The 16298-nt window shown below is 51.8% G+C and overlaps 1 protein-coding gene across 1 annotated transcript; it reads left to right on the top strand.

Annotated features, from left to right (window-relative positions):
- The first annotated feature begins 405 nt into the window (after positions 1 to 405).
- Positions 406 to 15650, top strand: RAMP3 (receptor activity modifying protein 3). The gene is made up of 3 exons (XM_056137343.1): positions 406 to 463; positions 14000 to 14132; positions 15395 to 15650. Exons 1-3 carry the CDS (start codon positions 406 to 408, stop codon positions 15648 to 15650), a joined length of 447 nt encoding a protein of 148 aa, XP_055993318.1.
- The last annotated feature ends 648 nt before the right edge of the window (positions 15651 to 16298 follow it).

The raw sequence follows: 16298 nt of genomic DNA on the forward strand, positions 1-16298 counted from the left end.
TTTTTCTTTTGGAGGGGGGGTGGGGGTGGGGATGGCAGGGCAGGAGATTTGGGCCACACCTTGCTATGCTCAGGGGACCATGTGTGCTGGGGGCGGGGGGTGGCACCTGGTTTAGCTTTGCGCCAGGCAAGCGTCTTGCCGCTGTCTTGTCTCTCTGGCCTCAGGGAGCTCGAGTGTCCCGAGGGGCCCCGGCTGACCGTGGTACTCAGGTCCCCGGCATCCTCTGGCCAATAAGGACCAGCGCTCATTAGGGCTTGGCCAGGCGCGGTGCAGGAGCCTGGAGGGGCGTCCAGCAGCCGCGTCCTGCAGCGCGTCCCGGAGGGGGGGGCGGGGCTGGCACGCCCCGAGGAAGGGGCGTCGGGCTGCGCGCATCCTCCAGCCGTCCTGGGCGCGGTGGGTCCCGCCATGGGCACCGTGCAGCTGCTCCCGCTGCTGCTGCTGCTGCTGCTGCTGCTGTTCTGCGGTAAGGCCCTGCGGGGGCGCGGGCAGGGGACTGGCCGCGCCTGGACAGCCCGAGTGCAGCGCGCCGCGGGGCCGAGTCCTCCCGCCCCGCGCGCCGCGGGCCCTGCCCCGCTGCTGCCCTCGCCCTCATGCGTGCGCGCGCGTCTGTGTGAGCGCCTGTGTGTGCGTGTCCACGTGTGCATGCCTGCGCATGCATGTGTGTATATGCACAGGCAGCTGTGCTTGCGTGCCCACCCAATGCGTGTGCCCGTGTGTACACGCGTGTTTGTGTGTGCGTGTGTCCACCTGTGCCTCTGTGCAGATGTGCATGCGTTGCCGCGTGTGCACGTCTCCATGCACTGCTCATGTGTCCAGGTGTTCTCGTGTGTGCCCGGCAGAGCAGCCCCTGGTCTCCGTGCAGCTGGCGGGTGTGGGGTTCCGGGGCTGCTCTCTGAGCCCCCTGCCCTCCATCCTGTCAGCCAGGAAACACCCCGAGGGAGGAAACGGTGCTTATGCAGAGGGAGAACTGGATTTGGATTCATCCAAAACTCGCTCTGAAAAAAAAACAACCAAATCTCTCTCCAGGGATTGTCTGAGCAGCAGGAAGGGCGCCTGTGCGAGGAGGTGGGGCTGGGGCGTGCAGGGTTCAGGCTGCCCAAAGCCCGAGCCTCCCACCCCTGGACGGCAGCTGCGTGGGGGCCAGGGGCTCCGGCTTCCCATAAGGGTCCTGTCCTTGGGAGCGTGAGGTGTCTGACTTCCTTTGGCTGGTCAGTTTCCGGCCGGGTTGAGTCCGTGGGCGATGGTCTGGAACTCACTGTCTAGCAGGAAAGGGTGGCCCCCTGGAGTCCAGGAAGGCTCCCAAGGCAGCTCCCGGAGGAAGTGTGGGCCACCTCCAGCAGTCTTTGTGGCTTAGGGCTCAGGGCTCTCGCACGCCAGGTGCCCCCCACCCCCAATCTGGCCCTCCCACAGCAGGGAGCCCTGGCAGCTACCAACAGTCCCCAAGGCAGGGTAGGCTGTGGGCTGTGCTGCCAGGACCACCAGAGTCACCGCAGCCGGCTAGCTGGGCAGCAGAGGGAGGGAGGGGCCCAGCGCTGAGGGCAATGCAGGGAACGGTGGAACTTGGGGCCCCAAAGCTGGGATAGGCTGCGGGGGTGGAGGGGCCGCTGCTGCTAGAAGGAAGACCCCAGGGCCACAGCCACGGGTTCTCTGGCTCTTGCCCCCTGTGGTCCCTGAGCTGCCCGCGTGTGGGCCCTGACCTGGTGACACTAGTGCCCGCGGGAGGTCAAGGCCAAGCCACAGGGCTCTGCAGGGCCATCGGGGAAGGACTCTGGCACTTTTAACCTTTAAACTACTTTATTTTAGGCACCATGGCTGTAATACTGTCAGTGCCAGGGCTGCTTGCGTAAATCATTCCAGCACTCCAGCACACCTCTCTGCGCTGGACCATCCACTTCCTTCCTACCTGTTTTACGTGACCCCGCCACCCCATTAAACTAAATGAAACGTGCTCACCCTTGTTGAAAGGGGCAAGTCTCCACCCCTCTCTGAAGCCCTGGGAGGAGATCCTCCTGTAACCCAGGAACTGACCCCCCCTTTCCTTTCCTTTCTTTTTTTTTTTTGCTTTTTGGGTCACACCCGGTGAAGCACAGGGGTTCCTCCTGGCTCTGCACTCAGGAATTACCCCTGGCGGTGCTCAGGGGACCATATGGGATGCTGGGAATCGAACCCTGGTCAGCCGCATGCAAGGCAAACACCCTACCCGCTGTGCTATCGCTCCAGCCCCATTCCTTTCCCTTTTCTAAAAATAAAATAGTTTCTGCATCTGGCCATTTAGCCGCCGGGTCCTTTGCCTTCGATTCTGACCGCGAGAGAGCCGTGGATCCCACACAGAGAGAGTGACCGACCACTGCCTTTCCTCAGTGTGATCCTCGTCCTTTTCTGAGATATTCTTTTCTCTTTGGGGGTGTGGGGTGGGCAGGGAAAGCAGTGCTCAGGGCTCACTTCTGGGAGGGCTCGGGGGCTCTATGCAGTGCCTGGGATTGGAGTTGGGGGCCTTCCCGCCACGTAACCTTTCTGACCCCATCTGTCCTTTCCACTGAGGCAGAGCACCAGTGTAGCGGGTAAGGCCTTGCCTTGCCTTGCAGCGGGCCCCCCCGGGCCCCCAGGAGAGACCTCTGAGCACTGCCAGGTGTGGCCCCAAACAAAAGCAATCCTAGGGCTTTGGCGTGCCCAAAGCTCCTCCTCTCCTCCACGTTGTAGGCCGCAGGTGTTTGGGGACCCCCGGGACCCCAAAGGACGAGGGTGCCCTCTGGGGCAGAACCTGGCACAAGTGCATTCCAGCCTGCTGCGGCCAGGCTGCCCAGGAATCCCAATCCCACAGGCAACTGCCTCTAGGGGAGGGGGGCCAGCACAGGCCCTCTGCCTGGAGCTGTGGGATGAGTGGGAGTCTCCCTTTGTAGCTGCTTCAATCCCAAGCCCCTCGAGTGTTTAATGTTTCGAAGCCTCAGTTTCCCTACTGCAGCACTGGTTCAGAAATGACCACCTCCGAGGGCGGTTGTGCATGTCATTTTGATTTGGCTCAGTTCCGTCCGGTAAAGGCTGAGCATGGGAATGTGGGGGAAGGGGCTCACGCTTGAAAAGGGGCTGATGGAAAAATCCCCCAGTGTCTGTGCCACGTTCCGTGGGCTCGGAAGTCTGCTGACACCTGGGCTTAGTTCCTTCAGCCCGAGAAGGGAACATGCTCTGTGTAGGCCTGGGACAGCGACCGCTCATCAAGGATGTGCTGCTGCCAAGTTCAGGCTATTAGGGGTCCCGCAGCCCAGGTGAGCTCAGGTGCTGGGACTGCGTGGCGAGGACCCCAGTGGGAATACTCTGTGATTCAACCGAGCTCTCCTCACTTCATGGGACAGGAAGTGGAGGCTGGGGGGTTGCCAAGAACGTAGGACATGGACAGAATCTTCCAGAAGCCCTGGCTCCTGAGAGAAGACAGCCTCGTGCCACAGCCAGAGCCTGCTCACACTGGGGGGATGGTTACTGCTCCTTTGCTTCCCAGGAGGATGAGGCCTCCTGCATGTCACTCCCTCTGGCTCGCCCTAGAAAGACTTTTTCTCAGAAATGCTTCTGTGTGGTGTTGATGGATTCCACAGTCTACCAGGCCTTAGACAAGAGAAATAGGCTGGCGCTGTCTCTGGTGCCCCGACAGAGAGCTGAGGAGGTTTCCTCTTTGTCATGAGTCTGAGTGCTGGGCTGCTGGTGGAGGAGGGGCTGATATCTGCTCTCTTGGTCTGACTGGGACTCTGCATCTGTACCTTGTTGTCACCTTGTTGTCACCAGGTTGGTGAGCTTTCAGGTTTTCCTGGGAGCTCCTTAGGTCAAGGGTATGTTGGAAGGAGTTCCAGAGTGTGGCTGGCACTGGGATGTCCAGTGGGTGTCCCACATGCTGGCCTGGCTCTTCTTTAGCACCCGAAGCATCCTTACAGCCTGACTCCGGCCCTGCCGTGCTGGCCCAGGAGAAAGGAGCCGTCGAGATAGGGAGGTGGGGCAGGGTGACATTGGAGGAGGGAAGCACCACGCTGAGTCTTAGAGATCTTACCGAGACCTCCAACTATAGTTCAGGCAACATGGTTAGTGTTTACTTTCGTGGCTTTGCTATTACACCACCACCACCAAACTGCCAAGAACCTCCACCTCGGCCAGATCCCTTGGAGCCTTCTCCACATGCTCCTCCTGTTGCCTGGTTTTGTAATGAGGCCAAGGGTTTGTCTTCATTTGAGATTGTCTGTAATTACTGGTTTTGGCATATCGAATACACAATGGATAGCTTGCGAGGTTCTGCCGTGCAGGCGGAATACTCTCGGTAGCTTGCCAGGCTCTCCGAGAGGGATAGAGGCTTTTGGGGCAGCCTCTAATCGCCCTTGTAGGTGTTCCCATGGTTCAAACCTTATTTGAACCTTATCAAATGTGGTACGGTAATTCTGGAAGATGGGTATTTAGTGTCTTATAATGTGTGGTCCGGAAAGCGTCCTGGAGCGTGGTGGCGGCTGGGTAGTGGAGGTAGTGGAGGTAGTGGAGGTCTGTCGGTGAGGTATTTATCTGGCACTGGTAGGGGAACTTATCTTGTTCTGTGGGGCTTCAGTCATGTGTGAGTCTTGGCCGGAGCGTCCGGAAAGCGTCCTGGAGTGTGGCAGCAGCTGGGTAGTGGAGGTAGTGGAGGTCTGCTGGTGAGGTATTTATTTGTCTGTACCTAGAGGAATGATATCATCTGAAATTTGTCCTTCTCCTCCTGACTTATTTCATGTGATCTAATACCCTGCAGTTCCATCCAAGCTGTAGTGAGCTGCAAGATGCCATCTTTCCTTATAGCTGCGTAGTATTTCATTGCATATGTAAGTCACAACATCTTAATCCATTTATCGATCGTTGGACCTTTGGGTTATTTCCTTATCCTGAATATGGTGCTCTTAGTGTTCTAATGAGTGTAGGAGTGGGCACATCTTTTCAAATGGACATTTCTGTGTTCTGAGATAGATGCCAGGAGGTGGATTATATGGTTATTCTGGGTTATATGGTTATCTTTTAGTGTTCAAAGAGGTCTCCATACTGTGTTCCACAGAGGCCGAACCAGGTGACATCCCCACCAACTGTGAATGAGATTCCTTTCTCCATACAGTCCTGCCAACACCAGCTCTTTTCAGTCTTTTTGTATGTGGTTCTCACTGGTGTGAGTTCATTGTCATTTTGACTTGCGTTTCCTTGACAACAATGAACACTGTCTCATGCACCTGTTGGCTATCCACATGTCCGATTTAGGAAAGAGTCTGTTTGTAGGCTCTCCTCGCTTTTTGATGATATATATTTAAATATATAGTAATTTATATAACTTGGATATTAGTCCCTATAGCACAGCGGGTAAGGCATTTGCCTTGCACGCAGCCAACATGGCCAACCCGAGTTCGATTCCTCCGCCCCTCTTGGAGAGCCCGGCAAGCTACCGAGAGTATCTCGCCCGCACGGCAGAGCCTGGCAAGCTCCCCGTGACGTATTCGATATGCCAAAAACAGTAACACATCTCACCATGTTACTGGGCCCACTCGAGCAAATCGATGAACAATGGGAGGACAGTGACAGTGATGGAAGACACTGCTAAAGTCCATATCCCGGAGTGTTCTGTTGCTGTTTCCCTTGAGGTTTTTAATCTTCACTTTGAATTACTTTCTATATATCATGTGATATAAATTGTTTCATTTTTTTTATTTTGCAGGCAAGAAAATTTATTTCAAGTTTCCTCAACATTTGTTGAAGAGGATTTTCTGTTCTACTTTCTGTACCAGCCCCTTTCTCTCTATTCTTTGTGTGACAGACTTTGTTTTATATGCTTCGTTCATGTATCTTAGAGTTTATCTCTGCTCTCAGTTTTATTGCATTGATCTGAGAATCTATCCTTATTCCAGTACTACTACATTTCGATAACTTTATAGTATGACCAACAATAACAATGATGGTCCTCATTCCCCTGACCCTGAAAAAGCCCCCAATATGCCATCGGGCTAGACTAGCACTATGACAGGGTTGAATGGAGACGTTACTGGCACGTGCTCAAGCAAATCGATGAACAACGGGGTGATAGTGATAGTGATAGTGATACTGTAATAGTATTGTTTAGGGTCTGGAAATGTCATACCTCCAGTATTTTTTTCAAAATTTATTAATTTATTCATTTTTGCATTTTGGGTCACACCCAGCAATGCTCAGGGGTTACTTCTGGCTCTGCACTCAGGAATTATTCCTGGTGGTGCTCAGGGGACCATATGGGATGCCAGGGATTGAACCTGGGTCGGCGGTGTGCAAGGCAAATGCCCTACCCGCTGTACTATTGCTTCAGCCCCCTCCAGTATTTTTTTTTCTTCTCAGAATTATTTTTGCTTTCTGAAGTTTTATGATCCCATGAAAATTTCAGAAGAATTTGTTCTGAGACCTTGAAGAATATCATCGGCATTGAATCTGTAGGATGGTTTGGGTGGAGGTTTATTTTGATAAGATTCTTCCAATTTATGAACATGGAAATTTTTCTATTCTTTGTGTCTGTTCTCTTCTAATTCTTTCAAAAGTGGCCTACAGTAGGCATGGGATGTTCTGGATAACCTTTCAGTATGAATATTGCAAACTACAGAGCCCAAAAGGAGAGAGAGAGAGAGAGAGAGAGAAAGAGAGAGAGAGGAGAGAGAGAGAGAGAGAAGAAAAATGCCTGCCATAGAGATGGGCAGGGGTTGGGGGTAGGCAGTGATGGGAAGGATCCTGGGGACACTGGTACTGGGAAATGTACACTGGAGAAGGGATGGGTGTTGGAATACTGTATGACTGAAATCCAATCATGAACAGCTTTATAAAAAATTAAATTAAATTAAATTAATTAAAAAATGCTAAAGATAAAAAGTAAAAAAACCAAAGAAAGAATTTTTATTTTTAATCAAAATTTTTTTAAATGAAACACTGTAATATATAATTACAGACTTACACACTTTCATGATTACGTTTCAGTCACACAATGGTGGAGTACCCATCCCTCCACCAGTGCCCATTCTCCACAACCAATGTTCCCAGTATCCCTCCCGCCACCCCTCCCCCATACCCACCCCCTGCCTCTGTGGCAGGCACATTCCCTTTTATTCACTCTCTCCTCTTGGGTGTTACAGTTTGCAATACAGGTATTAAGTGTCCATCATGTTCGTTCTATAGTCTACTTTTGGCATGCATCTCCCATCCTGAGAAAGCCCTCCAAACATCCTTTGCTTGGTGGGCCCTCCTCAGCATGTGAGGACGGCTTCCAAGCCTTGGAGGAATACTCCTGGCCCTTATCTCTACTATCCTCGGGTGTTAGCCTCCCGTTATGTTACTTTATATTCCACAAATGAGTGCGGTGCTTCTTTTTTTTTATGTAGGAGTATTGCTATTTATTCAGCCATTGATTAGACTGATTGAATTGGGCATGAATTCCACCTTACTTTTTTTTATCCTTTTTTATAATTTTATTTATTGAATCATTGGGAGAGCAGTTACAAAGCTTTCGGGTTTAAGTCTTGGTCACACAATGAAACACCCGTCCCTTAACCAGTGCCCATTTTTCACCACCAAAAACCCCAGTATACACCACATCCCACACCCTCCCCCTACCTGTGGGGCAGATAATTTCCACATTACTCTCTCTCTACTTTGATCAAATTCAATATTTCGACACCAGACCCACCAGTATTATTTGGTATTTTACTCCAAGACTCAAATTTGCTGAAAAGGCAACTGTAGACAATTCGTTTTCTATCGCTGATTATGAATAACATATGATGTTGTGTGGCTGCAGTAGTGGCTGTGCAATTTTGGAATTCCAAAATTTTAACAATTAAATCTGGACAAATTTCTGCCCAAACCTGCTGGGTTCCAAGATTTGTTCCTGAGTCTCTGGGATCGTGGCCATTAAGCAGCTTGATCAGGAGCCAGAGAGGCCGTTTGTGGCAGGCAACTCGGGATCTCGTTGGGGCGGGGAGGAAAGGGCCGGCTCCACTCCCATCCTGTGAGGCCCTGCGTATCTCGTCACTGAGGGCCCAAACCTGACTGTCCAATGGCCTCTGGAGGATGGCAGCCACTGAACCGCGAAGGGGGAGCAAGTAGAGGGACAGCACCCTTTCCCTCCAGGCTGGCCTGGCAACAGTGACCTACTGCAGGGTCTGGACACATTTCTGCCAAAAGCCGCTGGGTTTCAAGATTTGTTTCTGAATCTCTGGGATCATGGTTGTTAAGCAGCTTGATCAGGTGCCAGGGAAGCTTTTCCTAGGTGGTGACTCGGGTCTTGTTGGGGCGGGGAGGAGAGGGCCGGCTGCACCCCCATCCCATGAAGCCCCACGTGTCTTGTCACTGTGGGCCCAAACCTGACTGTCAATGGCCTCTGGAGGATGGCGGCCACTGAGCCACCAAGGGGGAGCAGGCAGAGGGACAATACCCTTTCCCCCTGGGGTGGTCCGACGCTGGTAACCCATTGCGGGGACCAGACACATCTCTGCCAAAAGCCGCTGGGTTCCGAGATTTGTCTCTGAGTCTCTGGGATCATGGCTGTTAAGCAGTTCGATCAGGAACCAGAGAGGCCATGCCTCCAATTATATAGCTGAGCTGGAGGTGGTTTGTGGGTGTGTCTCCCACATACTTAACTTTTGGCCGGTTACTTTCTTGGTAAACTTGGCCCCAAGTTTTTGGGGTCTGGCCAAACACACAGTAGCAATTTTGGGGTATATGGAAGTCTGAAGGCACCATCAGGCTGCTGAAGCACTTGCCTCAAGGTACAGATTGACCTGCTGGCTAGTGCAGTCCTTCTATGTCTGTTCCTCTCTTTCTGACTCATTTCACTTAACATGATACTCTCCATGTCTATCCACTTTTATGCAAATTTCATGACTTCATGTTTTCTAACAGCTGCATAGTATTCCATTGTGTAGATGTACCAGAGTTTCTTTAACCAGTCATCTGTTCTGGGCACTCTTTATTTTTTTCCAGATTCTAGCTATTGTAAATAGTACTGCAATAAACATACAAGTGCAGATGTCATTTCTACTGTCATTTTTGAATCTCCAGGATATATTCCTAGAAGTGGGTCAAATGGGAGCTCAATTTCAAATTTTTTTGAGAAACGTCCATATTGTTTTCCCAAAGTGCTCACCCAGTTGGCATTTCCACCAGCAGTGAAGGAGAGGCCCCTTTTCCCTACATCCACGCCAACACCGGTTGCTTTTGTTCTTCTGGATTTGTGCCAGTCTCATTGTTGTTTTGATCTGCATCTCTCTGATGATTAGTGATGAAGAGCATTTTTAAATGTGCCTTTTGGCCATTCAGATTTTCTCCTTTGAGAAAATTTCTGTTCATTTCATCGCCCCATTTTCTGACGGGATTGGATGTTTTCTTCTTGTAGAGTTCAACCAGTGCCTTGTATATCCTTAGTATCAACCCCTTATCAGATGGGTATTGGGTGAATATCCTTTCCCATAATGTAGACTGTCTTTGTATTCTGGTCACTGTTTCTTTGGAGGTGCAGAAACTTCTTAGTTTAAGATAGTCCGATTTGCTTATCTCTGTTTCCACCTGCTTGTCAGTGGCATTTCATCTCTGAAAACACCTTTAGCTTAATGTGGTGGAGGGTTTCGCTGACCTTTTCTTCAATGTACCTTATGGATTCTAATCTCATATTGAGGTCTTTAATCTGTTTTGATCTGACTTTTGTGCATGGTGTTAGGTGGAGGTCTGGGCTCATTCTTTAGCATGTCCAGTTTTGCCAGCACGATTTTACCATTTATTAAAGAGGCTTTCTTTGCTCCACTTTATATTTCTTGCTCAGTTATCAAAGATTAGATGATCATATATTTGAGGGTGCGTGTAAGGATATTTAACCCTGTTTCATTGATCTGTGGATATGCCTTTGTTCCAATTCCATGCTGTTTTAATTATTACTGCTTTGTAGTAGAGTTTGAGGTTGGGGAATGTGATGCCTCCCATCTTCCTTTTCCCAAGAACTGCTTTAGCTATTCGTGGGGGTTTGTTGTTCTATATGAATTTCAGGAGTGTTTGATAAATTTCTTTGAAGAATTTCATAATACCCTATTAAGGGTATCTTTAAAGGGATCACATTGAATATGTATAAAGCTTTGGGGAGTATTTTCATTTTGGCAATGTTAATTCTCCCAGTCCATGAGCAGGGGATGTGTTTCCATTTCCTTGTGTCCTCTTTTATTTCTTGAAATAGCGTTTTGTAGTTTTCTTTGTACAGGTCCTTTACCTCCTTAGTTAAGCTGATTCCGAGGTATTTGATTTTCTGAGGCATGATTGTGAATGGGATTGATTTTCCCCTGTCACTTTCTTCTCTCTCATTATTTGCATATAGGAAGGCCATGGACTTTTGTGTATTGATTTTATAGCCTGCGACTATACTATACAAGTCTATTGTTTCTAGGAGCTTCTCGATAGAGGCTGTAGGGTTTGCTAAATATAGTATATCATCTGCGAGAAATCATAATTTCTCGATTGTCTGATCCATTGTTTTTTTTTTGCCCTCCTTTAATTTACTGGATATCTGCCCCACCGTTTCTTTGAGTTCATTGAACATCTTCAATAGTTCATCTCTGAATTGTCTATCGGAGAGCTCATCTTTGTGAGTAATGCCTACTGAAGCTTCTGGACTCTTTACATCGACCTCTCCTCGTGGTGGGGACTTGTGCTGTTTCTTCATGTTGTTGTGGTGCTATGGAGACTGAGATGTGACACCAGATTGTTGGGAATAGGTAAAATAACTTCGCTGCTTGAATGGCCGCTGCCCCAAAGTAGGCCAGGCTAACTTCTGCAGAGGCAACGCCGCCCTGTGGCAGAGGCCACGCCCTCCGCAGCACTGTAGCTGGGGTGCTGGGATCGGGAAGGCTCACACTAACACAAACCTGGGTGAGGAACCAAACGGCTGTTTTTATTTTTTTGATTTTTTATTAGTGAAACCCCATGAGGTACAGCTGTAGACTTACAAATTTTTGTGCTTGGGTTTCAGTTATACAATGATCGAGTACCCATCCCTCCACCAGTGCCCGTTCTCCACCACCAGTGATCCCAGTAGCCCTCCCACCCCCCATCCCCCTCATCCCACCCTGCCTCTGTGTCAGGACATTTTGTTTTGTTCTCTCTCTCCTTTTGGGTGCTGTGGTTTGCTAAAGAGACATTGAGTGGCAATCATGTTCGGTCTAGAGTCTACTTTCAGCATGCTTCTCCCATCCTGGGAGGATCCTCCTAACACCCTTTATTTGGTGCTCCCTTCTCTATCTGAGCTGCCTTTTCCTCTAGTGCGTGCGGCTGGCCTCCAAGCCATGGAGTAAACTTCCTGGTACTTATCTCAGCTATTCTTGGGTGTTAGTCTCCTATTTTGTTACTTTATGTTCCCCAGATGAATGCAATCCTTCTATGTCTGTCCCTCTCTTTCTGACACATTTCACTTAGCATGATACTTTCCATGTAGTACCACTTGTATGTAAATTTCATGACTTCATTTTTTCTAACAGCTTCATTCGCGGCCACGCGACATCTTATTATGACATCTTATTATCTCATTCCTACTTTGGACAAACTGGCATGTAGCCTGTCCACATGGTAGAGTCCGGCAAACTCCCCGTGGCGTACCATATATGCCAAATATCAGTAACAATGATGGGTCTCATTCTTCTAAAGAGCCTTGAATGTAATCTCAGGGCTAGGATGAAGGAGACGTTACTGGGGCCTGCTCGAGGCAATCGACGAATAACAGGATGATTTGTGATTGTGATTGTGTGACCACTTGTATGTAAATTTCATGACTTTATCTTTTCTAACAGCTTCATAGTACTCCATTGTGTAGATGTACCAAAGTTTCTTCAACCAGTCATCTGTTCTCGAGCACACGGTTTTTTTCCAGATTATGACTATTGTAAACAGTGCTGCAATGAAAAAACAAGTGCAGACGTCACTTTGTCTATGCTTTTTTGCCTCTCTGGGATATATTACCAGGAGTGTTATTCCAGCACCCTTTTCCTTATAGGCATTTGAATACCTGGAAATACTTCCTTTCAATCTGAAGAACTTTCTTTATCATTTTACAGAGTTGTTTTGCTGGCAGCATATTACTTTGTATGTTTGGGAATATCTTTAGTGTTCCTTATTTTATTTTATTAGATATTTCTAATTTTTTGAGGGGTAGGACAGGGAGGAGGTTTGGGGTTACTCTTGGCTCTGTGCTCAGGACTCTACCTTTGCAGTACTCAGGGAGGCATATGTGGTGCAGGTAACGTCTGTCCTTTTGTCTCCTCTCCCCAGCTGGGCCTCTATGCTTCTGAACTGGCCTGTTTCTGGGGTGGCCAAACGGCTGCAGTCGGGTATTTTTCATCTTCTTGATTACCAGGCAGGAGCCCTCCTTGCTGTCCTATGGCTTCGGCCCTTGAGTGTGGCTGTGTGATAGAGTCATGCACACAGATTCAGGGACCACGAGCCTGTGGGCTTTCTTGGGCAAAGCCGGTGCCCGACTGTGGAGCCCAGGTCCACGTGGAGCAAGGCATGTGGCTGAGGGCGCTGAGAGGTGTCAGGCATTGTGACTGAGAGCAGGCTGGGGTTGTCAGGCATGTGGCTGCGGGCGCTAGGGCAGTCTGAGGTGTCAGGCGTGTGGCTGAGGGTGCTGAGAGTGGGCTAAAAGGTGTCAGGCATGCAGCTGAGGGCACTGAGGGCGGGCTGGGAGGGCAGTGAAGAGGGATCTAGGATAAGAGACCAGGGTAGGGCATGGGACACGACTGCAGACCTTCATGCAGAGGGGGTACACACGTGCACACATACTCACTATCACAGACAGGCACATCGCACACAACATATATCACATATATCAGATACAGACACACACTATATACACATCACAGACACACTTCACACCATAGACATAACACACATTCATCAGACATACAGACATGCACTGACACACATCAGACACACAGGCACAGAACCCATACACACATCCACACATCACAGACACACCACACACACACATCATACACACACATCAGAAATAGACACACACTGTCCACACACTAATACACATACACACATATACAGCCCTTATACACATACACACACCACATACAACATGCACACGTATATACACAAACACACACAGAGATATAGACAGATACACACCACAGGCATCATACTCTTATACAAACCATATGTATCATATTGTCACACACCCATACACACAATGACACACATACCATATACACGCTATTCACGCCATATACATATAATATGTATGTATACAAACACCACTGACACCCCACACCCTCAAACATACACCATAGTACCCCATACACAGATACACACCATATACCCATGCACAGACACACACCATAGTACACACACACAGACACTCACCATAGTACCCATACACAGACACACACCATACAGACACACATCATACACAGACACAAACCGTAGTACCCACACACAGATACACATCATAATACCCACACACAGACACACACTGTAGTGCCCCATACACAGACACACACCATAGTACCCCAACACAGACACTCACCATAGTACCTATACCCAGACACTCACTGTAGTATCCATGCAATAATCAAATGCAGCTCCAGTACCTGAGTCTGCCCAGCACAGGGCTGCCCTCAGGATATGGCCCTGCACGCAGCTCTCCTCACCGCAGAGACCTCCCCCTGTGGGGTCTGTGGTCTCCTCTACTCCTGCCTATGGGGTCTCCCTCCCCTGCCTGTGGGGTCTCCCTCCCCCGACTGTGGGGTCCCTCCTCACCCTGGCTAGTGTTGTCCTGCCTGTGTACGCCCACAACCACCATCTCCTCCCTTTCCACGGGACCCCACCCATCTCCCTTGTCCCTTTCTTTCCTGTCTGATCAGGTCCTGGCTCTGGCGGGCACCCAGGGAGGCAGCAGTTGAGTGAGGTGATGCGGGCCTGTGGGTGTCCTCAGCAGGGTCCCCTCACGACTCTCCCCCTGCAGGAGGCGGCGCCCCCGCGGGTGGCTGCAACGAGACGCGAATGCTGGAGCTGCTGCCGCGGTGCCGGGCCGCCTTCTCCGCCAGCATGCACTCGGTGGCCGTGGGGAAGTGGTGTGACCTGGCCGAATTCATCGTGTGAGTGTGGCGTGGCCCCAGGCTGCCCTGCTGCCCCCGAGCGGTCACTGCTCTGAGAAGCCCCCCTACTGCTTCCCTGTCGTTGGTGGGGGGCGCCTGTCCCGGCATGCTGGGTGGAGCTGGGTTTGGGGGGGGTCTGTGGTCGGAGGTTTGGGTGCTGGTGCAGAGCCCATGCAGGGCCCCACTTCCTGGTTACCCCCAAGAAGGAAAGTAACTTCTACTTTCTGCTCACTCTCATTTGTTTGTTTGTTTTTTTTGGGGGGTCACACCCAGCGGTGCTCAGGTCTGCACTCAGGGATCTCTCCTGGAGGTGCTCAGAGACCATAGAAAACACCAGGGATTGAGCCCAGGTCAGCCATGGGCTAGGCCAGCGCCCTCCCTGCTGTCCAGCGCCCCAGCCCCTGCCCCAGTAACTTCATCTGTGATCACATCCAATGTCCAGACTGAGCCACTCCTGTCCTTGGGGATCAAATGTCGGGGTGCTGCACCCCAGCCCCGATGGCTGCAGGGCCGCCACGGCCCTGGGGGGCTCGGAGCCTTGAATGGCCTTTCCCAGGGTTCTCCTGGTCACTTCTCAGGGGCGGGTGGTCCCTTGTGGAGGCAGCTTGTCTGGGGACCATTGGCTGAGAAAAACTGGGGAATCCCTGGGCTACTGGCACTGGGTGGTGGGTGCTGGGTGGTGGGTGCTGGAGGTGGGGCAGGCCAGGGCCTTTTGCTTTTTTTGTTTGGGGCCACACCCAGCGGTGCTCAGAGATCACTGGGAGGGATCTCAGAGATCTTTGGGCGGGAGGTCAGGAGAGGGATGGGGTGGGCAGCTGCATCCCCCTTCCCTCTTAGGGGAGCGAGGAACCGAGGAGCAGCCGAGGCTCTGGCAGAAAGGGCTAGAGAGCAGGTGGGGGGCAGAGGGAGGGTGGAGGGAGAAGTCGGGGGACACTTCCTGGGGGTGCACGAGGGTCACCGCGGAGGCTTAAACTGCGAGGTTGGGGGCAGGGATGCTGGGTGCGGTGGCAGGGGGCAGGAAAGCGGGTCTCCCCCTAGAACCTGCCCCGGCCGGCGCGTGTCCCCCGCAACCTGAGCTCCCAGCCAGGCCAGCTGCGGCTGGGCACCTTGGCGCGGGCGCAGGGGCGGGCGATGCAGACCTCGGAGTGGTGTGCGGGGCCACGTCTGTGCGCCCTGCGGCTGGGGTCAGGGTCACCCCTTCCCGGGGGTCGGGGGCCGGGAGGGTGTCTGGGCGGGCAGGGCTGAGCCGGCTGCCTTTGCAGGTACTACGAGAGCTTCACCAACTGCACCGAGGCGGAGTCGCTGGCCGTGGGCTGCTACTGGCCCAACCCCCTGGCGCAAAGCTTCCTCACCAGCGCGCACCGGCAGTTCTTCTCCAACTGCTCGGTGGAGAGGGAGCACTGGGAGGACCCCCCTGACGAGGTGCTGGTCCCCCTCATCGCCCTGCCCGTTCTGCTGACCCTGGCCATGGTCGCGCTGGTGGTGTGGCGCAGCAAGCAGACTGACCGGCCACTGTGAGCCCGGCTGGGCGGCCGGGCCCCGCTGGAGCTGCGAGGGACTCCGGGGTCTGGCTAGCCGTGGCAGGCGCAGGACCACCAGCAGACGGTGGCCCGCCCACTCACGCGCTTCCCGCTTTCCTGTGTCTGTGGCCAAACCGGTGAGGAGGAGCTGGTGTCTGAGTGTGACCCGGCTGCCCAGAGACCGGGTGCCCAGGGCCGGTGGTTGAGTCGGGGTGGCGGGGTGGCACCCCGGGGGGGCTCCTCCCGGGGACAGCCCTGAGCGGGCTGCGGGCTGCTGTCTGTTTGCTGATTAAAACCCTCCTCACACCTGTGGCTTCCTGCTTGTCTGTTCTTCAATCTTTTGGGGAGGGGTTTGGGCCACACCTGGTGATGCTCAGGGGTCACTCCTGGCGGTGCCTGGGGGACCATATAGGGTGCCAGGGATCCAATCCAGGGGACCTTGTGCAAGGCGAGTGCCCTACCTGCTGCATTGCATGTCGCTTTGGCTCCCGTTCAATTTTTACTGAATTATAGTAGTTTGGATCACCACGGGCAAAATCATGCAAACCTTTATAGTGGTTTTCAGATTTTTAAAAAAATTTTTTTTTTTTTAAAATTTGGGTGTGAGATATACCTGGCTGTGCTCAGGGCTAACTCCCGGCTCTGT

This window comes from Sorex fumeus, unplaced genomic scaffold (genome assembly GCF_029834395.1).
Source record: "Sorex fumeus unplaced genomic scaffold, SorFum_2.1 ptg000123l, whole genome shotgun sequence".
Lineage (NCBI taxonomy): Eukaryota > Metazoa > Chordata > Mammalia > Eulipotyphla > Soricidae > Sorex > Sorex fumeus.